Source organism: Pteropus alecto, unplaced genomic scaffold (assembly GCF_000325575.1).
Source record: "Pteropus alecto unplaced genomic scaffold, ASM32557v1 scaffold49, whole genome shotgun sequence".
NCBI classification, from domain to species: Eukaryota; Metazoa; Chordata; class Mammalia; order Chiroptera; family Pteropodidae; genus Pteropus; species Pteropus alecto.
In genome coordinates, this window is record NW_006443131.1 from 2821907 (window position 1) to 2830950 (window position 9044).

At 64.5% G+C, this 9044-nt stretch overlaps 2 protein-coding genes across 6 annotated transcripts; both read left to right on the forward strand.

Annotated features, from left to right (window-relative positions):
• Window positions 1-746: 746 nt before the first annotated feature.
• On the forward strand, window positions 747-2920 carry S100A4 (S100 calcium binding protein A4). Of its 2 annotated transcripts, none has more exons than XM_006923598.3 (3): window positions 747-896; window positions 1721-1876; window positions 2624-2920. In XM_006923598.3, exons 2-3 carry the CDS (start codon window positions 1736-1738, stop codon window positions 2786-2788), a joined length of 306 nt encoding a protein of 101 aa, XP_006923660.1. In that variant the 5' UTR covers window positions 747-896; window positions 1721-1735; the 3' UTR covers window positions 2789-2920. The 2 variants fall into 2 exon arrangements, with proteins under 2 accessions (XP_006923660.1, XP_024896676.1); XM_025040908.1 differs by having other exon boundaries at window positions 848-996; window positions 2553-2691.
• Window positions 2921-4972: 2052 nt separating this feature from the next.
• S100A5 (S100 calcium binding protein A5) lies at window positions 4973-8336 on the forward strand. 4 transcript variants are annotated; one of them, XM_015598341.2, is made up of 3 exons: window positions 4973-5033; window positions 6280-6430; window positions 8055-8336. In XM_015598341.2, exons 2-3 carry the CDS (start codon window positions 6293-6295, stop codon window positions 8196-8198), a joined length of 282 nt encoding a protein of 93 aa, XP_015453827.1. In that variant the 5' UTR covers window positions 4973-5033; window positions 6280-6292; the 3' UTR covers window positions 8199-8336. The 4 variants fall into 4 exon arrangements, with proteins under 4 accessions (XP_015453827.1, XP_024896655.1, XP_006923664.1 ...); XM_025040887.1 differs by lacking the exon at window positions 4973-5033 and adding an exon at window positions 5648-5724; XM_006923602.3 differs by lacking the exon at window positions 4973-5033 and adding an exon at window positions 5731-6137.
• The last annotated feature ends 708 nt before the right edge of the window (window positions 8337-9044 follow it).

The following is a 9044-nucleotide window of genomic DNA, read 5'->3' on the forward strand; positions in this document are numbered from 1 at the left end:
GAAGGGGAGGTCTGAGGCAGAGCCCATCCCTGAAGCCCCAGCCCCTCGAGGGCCCTAGCCCCCCAGCCCTGACCCTCACTCACTCCCGAGCCCACGCCCCGCCCTGGGGGGCGAACCCCAGCCCCGACGCCTCCATTGTGTACCACTTAGCTTCTGCTTTTCCACCCAGTCTTCGTTCTGACAACACCCGAACCCTGAAACGCCCCTCGTGACGCCCCCCTTCACCCTCACTCCATCCCTGAGCCCCCAGGACTGACTCCCACTCCCGCCCATCGCTGCCTCGCCTGGGGCCTTTCTCCGCTGACAAGCCCTGCTGGCCCCCAGGCCTCTGTTGGGTGCTAGCCTGTGGCCCCCCCAATGCCCCCAACTCCTGCCCGGCCTCGCCCAGAGTGCAGGAGCCCTCGGGGAAGGGGGGAAAGGTGGCACGAGCCGTCCCGGGCACTGAGCTCGGGCTCCTCCCTCAGGGCAGCATCCCACCTGTCACCCACGACCTTGGGTCCCCTTTCCTGGCTGTCAGGTGGTATCACTGTTCCCTGTCCCCCATGCCGGAGGCACAGACTGCCCCTGACTCCAGCTCCCTAAAACTCAGGCCGAGCTGTGTACACTGGGGGCGTCCACCCCACTGAGGCCCCCGTCTGCGCCCACTGGGCTCGCCCGTTGTCCGTCTCCGCGGCCCGGGGCGGGGAGCACGTTCCGGGCTGGCCGGCAGAGGGGCCCTGCCCTGGCACGCACTGGGTTGGCCCCGGGCGGGAGGGCTGTCCCCTGCTCCCCCCACTCCCCCGTCCCCTCCATGGGCAGGGCCCGGCCAGGGTATAAATAGGTCAGGCGCTGGGCTCTCCGCACGCTTCCTGTCTCCCCGGCCTCCCTCCTCGGCGCTTCCTCTGTGTCTCGGCCTGGTGAGTCGTGTCTGCCTGGCACGCCTGGAGCGGCAGGCGGAGGCTCGGCGCACGAGCAGGGGAAGCCGGTGGGCGCCAGATGCGCCAAGTGGGTCCAGATGTGAGATTCCAGTGTGGAGGCCCTGGGGTGGGGCGTGTGCGTGTGCAAGCCCGTGCGTGTGCGTGTGCGTGTGCAAGCCCGTGCATGTGCGGGAGGGCAAGACGTAAGGAGAGGCAGGTGCGGGCGGCTCGACCCGAGCCCCCGTCCGGTCCGCTCCCGCCGCGTTCTGGCGAGCGTGAGCCCCGTCGGCGTGCGCGTTGGCTCGTGTTTGCTGGGTCGCACAAGCCTGTGTGTGCACACTCGGGTGCGGGAAGCAGAGCGAAGGCGGAGGCAGCCGTGGGCTTTCGTCTCGTCCAGTAGCGGCCCGTCGGCCTCTGCCCAGCTCCCGGCCGCCCAGCCCAGGGGAGCTGGCCGCCCCACCCTTGCCTGCACCCGTGCCTCTGCCACCTCACCCCGCCCCGCCCCACGCTAGGCCACGGGCTTTTTCCGCTGCGGGCTCCCTGGCGGGCCTCCAGCAGCAGCCTTGCCCAGCCATGGGTGGGGTGCGGGGGGAGAAGAATGGGCTGGGTGGGGCGTTGTGGACGGATGGATGGAGGGAGGCAACGGAGCTCAGAGCCTGAAGCATCCCTCTCCCCGCCAGGAGCTGAGCCCCACCTTTCTGGGCTCCCCCTGTGGTGGGGGCAGTGTCACCAAGGGCTCCCCAGAGGGATCGGGTTTGGTGGGGCCTTCTGAGCACAGAGCTGGGGTGGGGCGGGGAGGGTAAAGTCTCCCCTGTGACCCCCAGATCCCGACTGTCGCCATGGCATACCCGCTGGAAAAGGCTCTGGACGTGATGGTGTCCACCTTCCACAAGTACTCTGGCAAGGAGGGCGACAAGTTCAAGCTCAACAAGTCGGAGCTAAAGGACCTGTTGACCCGGGAGCTGCCCAGCTTCCTGGGGGTGAGTGGCTGCTGGCCCGGAGCATGCACTCCCGTGGGGCGGTCCCCATGGCGGGGGGCGGGCAGGGCCCTGGGAGGCAGCGGCCTTCCTGCGCAGCTGGCGTTTACCACCAACCGAGATGGGGAAGTCGGGACAGAGAGCTTGCTCCCCACTGCTGGGGTGGAGACTCAGCGAGCACCTGTCTCTCATGTCCTGGTGCCCAGCAGAAAGGGGGCTGAGCCTGAACAGGGAGGTTAGGGGCTGATGGGCCGGTGGCTTTGCATGACTTAGCCGAAGGGCCACTGCAGCTCAGAGAGGCCACCTAAGTGACTTCCCAGGGTCACGGCATGCAGAGCTGACACCTGCGGGCCGGGAAGGTCCACCTCTGGCCGTCACTGCAGCGGAGAACGGTTTTGCGTTTCTATGGGGCTCGTAGGCGTGAAGACAGTTACAGGGACACACGCCTATTTCCCCCAGACAACCACGGCTTCCCCGGTATCCAGCTTCATGCAGCTTACACGTTGCTTTCACGATCATTGTCTGATCGCGTTCTTAACACGACCTCAGATAAAGATGTGGCCCCCTTCCGGGGTGGGCACTCAGACTTCCTCTCCCTCGGGGACCCCTCCTCCAGCCCCAGCTTAGCTCCGCGGCCTGAGTCCCAAAGCCGGGCCCTCCAGGACTGGCTTTTCTGCAGGTGGAAGCCTGGGCTGGCCTGGGCTCCGGCCCCCCACTTCCAGTTTCTACCCGTGGCTGCTCCCCCTGCAGAAAAGGACGGACGAAGCCGCCTTCCAGAAGCTGATGAGCAACCTGGACAGCAACAGGGACAACGAGGTGGACTTCCAGGAGTACTGCATCTTCCTGTCCTGCATCGCCATGATGTGCAACGAGTTCTTCGAGGGTTTCCCCGACAAGCAGCCCCGGAAGAAGTGAGGGCCCCCCACGTGTGTGGTGGGGGGGCCGCCGGGGTCTTCCCCGTGGGCGGCGGGCACGGAGCCTCGCTCTGGCTCCTCCAGACGTGCACGATGCTGAGCAAGTCCAATAAAGATGTTTGGGCGTCTTGAGGCTGGTGGTCTGAGCCTTGGCGGCGTGGGGAGGAGGCTGGGGGAGGGGGTCAGGGCATGGGGTGGAGAGTGGCCGGCCGGCTGTGGAGAGAAGTCTCGTGAAGCGGGGGAGGGCTGTGGATGGCTGTGTGTGTGCGCGTGTGAGTGTGTGTGTGTGAGTGTGTGTGTGTGAGTGTGTGTGCGTGTGCGTGTGTGTGTGTGTGTGACAGGGCTGACTCTGATGGGACCGAAGGCAGTAAAAGGGGCCCCAGGGGCTTGGAAGCCCGGGCTGTGGGCTCTTAGCCAGCGCACTCCCTGCTGCCTCCGACTGAGGCTGGGTGGGATGGAAGGTCCCATCTGCTCCTGGTTGGGGCCTGGAAAGGAGTTCGGAGTGAGGGGGGTGAGGGGGTGAGGTGGGGGGAGGGGTGAGTTGGGGAGCAAGCAGTGAGGCAGCGTGGGATGTGCGGGACGGGGGCGGCGGGGGACGATCCTGACGGTCACAGCCCGGGCCCTGTCCCGCCCCTGCCTTCCACTGCTCTGGCCTCGAACCCCAGGGGTGGATGACCCCTCCCGTCCCTGGCCAGATCAGGGAGGCGATGTCGGGGAGACCAGCGGCCTGACTACACGGTCCTTCTCCACACTCCCACTCCCGTCTCCACCCCGAAGGCCCCAGGCCGAGATGTTATCAGACCGTGGTCCTGCAGAGGGGGTTGAGGACTTGGAGGGGACGAGACGGGGACCGTGGTTGCAGGGGGAGCAGGCGAGATGGCGGGGGATGGTGACCACAATTTTGGAGACAAAATTCCAGACATATGAGCCGATCAATAAACTTGAGATCCCTCCACCCACCCCGAAAATATCAGACCTGCTGCTGCTTCTCCTTAGGTTCGGGGGCCGAGGTCGGCTTCGGGGCCCACCTGGGTGGTGGGGACCTTTGAGGAAGAACTGAGTGGCGGGCGGGGCCAGAGGCAGGGAGGGTTTGGTCCCCTCGACCTTCCAAGCTCTCCCCTTTCTTTCTCATCGCATTGTGTTTTTCTCTCAAGCTTTGGTGGGGCGGGTGACTCAGACATTCCCTCCGCGGGTGACCACGGGGCCTTGGGTGGGATTCGGTCCAGGAAAAAGTTTGCCTCCTCCCCCGTCTCTCGCCCAAGTCCGCCCGCCCGTCATCCACGGGGATGCCCTCCCCTGAGCCTCCTGCATCACTCTGGCCTTCGGAAACTCCTGTTGCTAGGCGACCAGTCCCGGCTGCCCGTCCTGCGGGGAGGACCCAGGCCGACTCAGCGACTCGGCGGGGCTGCAGCAGCTGGAGGGGTGAAGCCCCCAAGTCCGTTCTGTTCTCAGACTCGGACCGGTTGGTGGTAGAACAATGTCTGAGTTTCTCCTGACCCCGACCCGACTCATACTGCACCTGGGACCTGCTCCCCGCAATCCGTAACCTCTCCCCCATGACCAGGCACTGCCCTTCGCCGACCCCCTCCCAACCCGAGTCTCATTCCTAGGGTCTCTGACAGTTCTTTCCCATGAAGATCAGCGAGGGTTAGAAGAAATCACTCATCTGAAAGCTCTTTAAAAACCTTAGCTGAAACTTACTGGATTTCTTTAACCAATGTCACCACAAAAAATAAAACAAACAATAAACCTTGGGCTCCATTCCAGCTAATGACCTTGACCATGCCCTTGGCAAGAAACGTCTTCCCCCATGGATTCTGTCTGGAGGTGCGTCGGCTTGGGGCCTGGGGGAGCGGCCGCGGGCCTGGGAGATACCCTGGGTTTGGCCCACACTTCTGGGGTCTCCTTTCTAGAACAGCCCAGCTTCTCCTCATCCACCCCGTTGACCCCTCAGATTGCGATTCTGGCTTTTGGTGGTGGACACAAAGCTTCTGGGCCAGAAGCTGCGTCTGCCATGGTGGGCTCAGGATGCCCCATCCCCTCCCTGTGCAAACGAGAGTGGCAGAGGGGACTTCTCCCCAGTCCTGTCTCAAGGGGCTCTGACCTCCGCATGTCCCTGGTCCCTTCTCATTGGCCCTGTCCCTCCCCTGGTTTCCTAGGGACTGGAGAGAGGGAATAAAGGCAGCCAGCCAGCAGGGGAGGGAGCCCGTCTCTGCGGCGTGGGTGCCTGGCTTGCTCCTTCCTCGGTGAGCCCTTCTTTCTTATGGCCCTGCTCATCTCTCTGGTGGGGCGAGCTGGATGACTAGGCCAGGGGGTGACGAGCTGTTGCGCCCTGCCCCAAGGAAGGCTCAGCCCGATGAGCGGGCACGTGCTTGGGGAAGAGAGGACAGGGCGTCCGAAACTGTCTGTCAGCGCTTCCTGAGAAGGGGGTTCTGGGGTGGGGTGGGGAAGGGAGCCAGCTGGTTGCTGCTGCGGGTGGGTGGCCGGGGGCCCTTGCTGAGTCTCCTGGAGGCGGGGGAAGCTGAGGTTTTGGGGAGTGGGAGGTGATGACAGGAGCCAGCTGGTCGCTGCTGTGGGCGCCCGGAGGCCCTCGCTGAGTCTCCTGGGGGCAGGGGAAGCTGAGGTTTTCGGGAGGTGGGAGGTGATGACAGGTCCAGCTCGGAGCTCGGGGGTGGGCTTCGGCTTTTTCCTGCTTGCCCGGGGCTCTGCATGGATCTACCTGCAGCCCTCAAGTTCCTGGGGCGTTGCTGCCTTCCTCCCCAAGGGGGAAGTGGTTTTCGTGTCTGAGTCACGGAGCTCCGGGCTGCCTCTCCTCCGGGGCGGGTGTGGTTGTGCTGGCAGACTGGACCCATTCACTACAATGCCTGGCTCCAGCTCTCAGAATGGCCCTGGAGATGTCCATAGGGCCACACCCCTTGCTGTCCCGTGGCCAGTCACGTGAGGCCTGGGGATGGAGGCCGGCTGGACAAGTCCAGTCACCTCTGCCCGTTTCCTATTAAGACCTTATCTCCCGGCTCCGGCCTCAGCCCCTGCCAACCTCTGGGCTCTCTGCTTGCCCTGTCCCCTACTTCCATAACGGGACACCCTCCGAATTCAGGAGAGTCGGGCAGCTGGGTTAGGGTGAGAGCCAGCGAGCTGGGCGGGACAGGGGGAAACCTGACCCCTCCTCTGCTCCAGCAGCTCTCCTTCTGGGGGAGCTGCTCGTCGCCCCTCCCTCGCCCCCCAGCATCCCCTGAGCAGGACCGTGCACGGCCTCCTTCAGGGGCTGGTCAGTTTCACTGCTCTGGCTGCTCCATGTGCACCTTGGGTCTCATCAGAACCTGTCCTGACTCCTTTGGGTCCACTCATTGGTGGGTTTCGATCTCGTCGTGAGTCCCAGTCTCTGGTCCTTGAGGTGGGGTTGGGGGGGGGGCCGGGAGCCGGGCCGGCGATGGGGTAGCAGAAGGTCTGGCTTCCCTGGGAGTGTGATCCGCCCCTTCCGCTCACTCCCAGGGTTGAACCTGTCATGGAGACGCCTCTTGAGAAGGCCCTGACCACGATGGTCACCACTTTCCACAAATACTCGGGGAGAGAGGGCAGCAAGCTGACCCTGAGCAGGAAGGAGCTGAAGGAACTGATCAAGAAGGAGCTGTGTCTTGGCGAGGTAGGTGACCGTGCCGCCTCTCCCCAGAGTCCGCGTGCTCCCTGCGGGCACCGTGGGGGGCAGGGGATAAAGGAGGAAGCACGGACAGCACTGTCGGGGTCCCCAGTGGAGGATGGAGTCCTGGCCCCGCCTCCCTAGAGACCCGGCATGAGACCTGCCCTCGGCATCCTCTATTCTCAGCCAGGGGCAAGATGGCCAAAGGGGACAGAGACCGAAGGCAGAGGGTGGACATCTTGGGCCAGCGCAGCTCCAGGCGCTGGGGGCGGGGCGGGCTCCCCGGGAAGCAGGAAGCCCACGTCAGGGTTTAGAGGGTGAAGTGGGGGGACACGTGACGTCGAGGCCAGGCCCGTGCAGCGGTGGCAGAGCCTGGGTGTGGCATCGTGGGGCGTGGTGGGCTCCAGGGGGCCCAGGTCTTGCGACACGCAGCTCGAGGCCGGGGGCCCCCACGCGCGGGGCTCCCCGCCGGGGCTGACAAGGGACCCAAAAGCGTCATTCTGCTGGTTCACGGACACAGCGAAGGAAGAAGCAGAGCTGATTCTCGCCAGGCGGAGGTGGCGGCGGGGAGGGCGCCTATGAGGCAGTGGTTATGTTATTTTTATAGTTAAGAAAAATCGAGGCTCAGATACATCATGTGACTTGTCTAAGGCCACCCAGCTAATGAGGAGCTGAGCTGGTGTAACCCACCCCACCTTCCCACTGCTTTTTCTTTTAAAATTCAGCTTTGGTGCCTCCCCAGAGACAAGCTCCCCCCCCACCCCTGAGTGTGCCCCTGTGGGCAGGGGACTGAAGCAGGTGTGGTGTCACCAGGCCAGCTCTGTGGCCTTCCTGCCAGCTTGTGTGCATCTCGGAGATAATGAGGGCAGAGGGAGGGGCCCCGGGGCCAGTACCGTTAATTACGGGGGGGACAGATGCTCTGGGGAGGGCCTGGCTATAACAGGAGCCCAGACTGGGGACACAGAATGCGTCACAGAGAGGCTGTTTCCATCTCCGTATGTCCCCACGTCCTGCCTCCTGTGGAAAAGCTGGAGCTGGGGGTGGCGAGGAGGGCGGGCAGGATGTCTGTATTGTCTTCCTGTCCCCCTCGGGGGCCCTGTCCCCATCCCCTTGGTAGAGCTGGGCTGGGAGTGCAGCGGACCAGACAGAGTGCAGTCACGCTCCAGGCACTCGTCACCACATGGCTGTCCTGCAGGCTCTCCAGCAGGGAAGGGAGGCGGTGGCTTCTCGGCTCCAACACACTGCTGTCATGGAGAGACCTGGGCCCACTCTCCACTGTCCCCGACAGGGGCAGAATAAGTCCGAGGCTTGGATCATGCTCAGTGCCCTGTGTCACCAAGCTGTTACTTTGGGTGCTGTATAAAATCTAGGTTATTTGTTTGGGTGGGGAACGGGGCTCGCCTCGCCTCCCTGCTATAATCTGTTTAGATTCAGGCCTCGGGCCACCGAGCCCCTGCTTGGTGCCAGGCCCTGCGCTGGGTGTGAGCTGAGGGAGACTGGGCAGCGGGAAGCTCGGCGCTGCTGACCTGGCCTGGGGTCACCCGGAGGCTGCCTTCCCAGGGGGATGGAGTGGTGCTGGGGCAGCGCCAGGCGGGGTGGCTGACCTGTCCCTCTCCCCGGGCCCCCCTAGAAGATGCAGGAGAGCAGCATCGACGACTTGATGAAGAGCCTGGACAAAAACAGCGACCAGGAGATCGACTTTAAGGAGTACTCGGTGTTCCTCACCACGCTGTGCATGGCCTACAACGACTTCTTCCTGGAGGAGCACAAGTGACACGCCGCCCCGCCCGGGCGGAGCCTCTGCAGCTCCCCTCACAGACCCTCTGCGCCCCGAGCCCTCCTCCCCCTCCCAAGGGGACCCTGCTTCCGCCTTCCCTCCAGGCAGAGGAAATAAAGAGTTTCTGGTCCAGGGGTCTGGAAGCTGGTTTTGAAGATGCTCCGTCTGCCTGGGCTGGGGGAAGGGGGGTGGGGGGCAAGGTGGAGCTGCTCCCCGTGGTGGTGGGGGAACATCCTCTGGGGGTTAGCGTCCTGCACTCCCACTGCTCTTCCTGTCCTTCACTGTGCAGTCACTGAGCTTATCCCGACCTAGTGTCGCCCTGCTGGGAAATGGGGAAGCGGGGCCCGGCGTTTGCGCCTCCTAAGAGCGCAGCCGCTGCCCCCACGCAGAGGAGGCTGAGCGGGAACGCGCTCTGAGCGCCCGCACAGCGGGGTGGCTGCGGCGTGGTCCCTGTGGGCAGTGGCGGACAAGCTGGGCCGGCTCGTCACCAGCTCACGGGAGGCCACGCTGGCAACCTTGGCTAGAGGGGCAAGGACGCGGCCCCCTCCCGGTGCCCCCTCCGCGGGCAGCAGGCCTTTCAGTGGGGCATTAATGACACATGGCGCTTCACCCGAGGATCCAGGATCCAGGATCCAGGCGGAAGCCAGGGGCGCGGAGGGAGGGGTGGGGATCGATTCTGGCTGGGGGCAGATGTTCTAGAAGCCCTTTAGGTCTCGTCCTGCAGAACACTGGTCGCTGGGCCTCCACCACTAGGGCTGAGCCCAAACACCCGTTGGGGGGCGCCCTACAAGCCCTCCCCCTACACAGCGCCCACTGCTCGGGCCCTCCGCCCCCGCCCCCGGA

Excerpts from the sequence above, each read along its gene's own strand:
- S100A4 (XM_006923598.3), top strand. The coding sequence starts at position 1,736 with ATGGCATACCCGCTGGAAAAGGCTCTGGACGTGATGGTGTCCACCTTC. Across the intron at positions 1,877-2,623 it reads AGCTGCCCAGCTTCCTGGGG|AAAAGGACGGACGAAGCCGC; the intron begins GTGAGTGGCTGC and ends CTCCCCCTGCAG.
- S100A5 (XM_025040887.1), top strand. The coding sequence starts at position 5,648 with ATGCCTGGCTCCAGCTCTCAGAATGGCCCTGGAGATGTCCATAGGGCC. Across the intron at positions 5,725-6,279 it reads GCTGTCCCGTGGCCAGTCAC|GGTTGAACCTGTCATGGAGA; the intron begins GTGAGGCCTGGG and ends GCTCACTCCCAG. Across the intron at positions 6,431-8,054 it reads AGGAGCTGTGTCTTGGCGAG|AAGATGCAGGAGAGCAGCAT; the intron begins GTAGGTGACCGT and ends GGGCCCCCCTAG.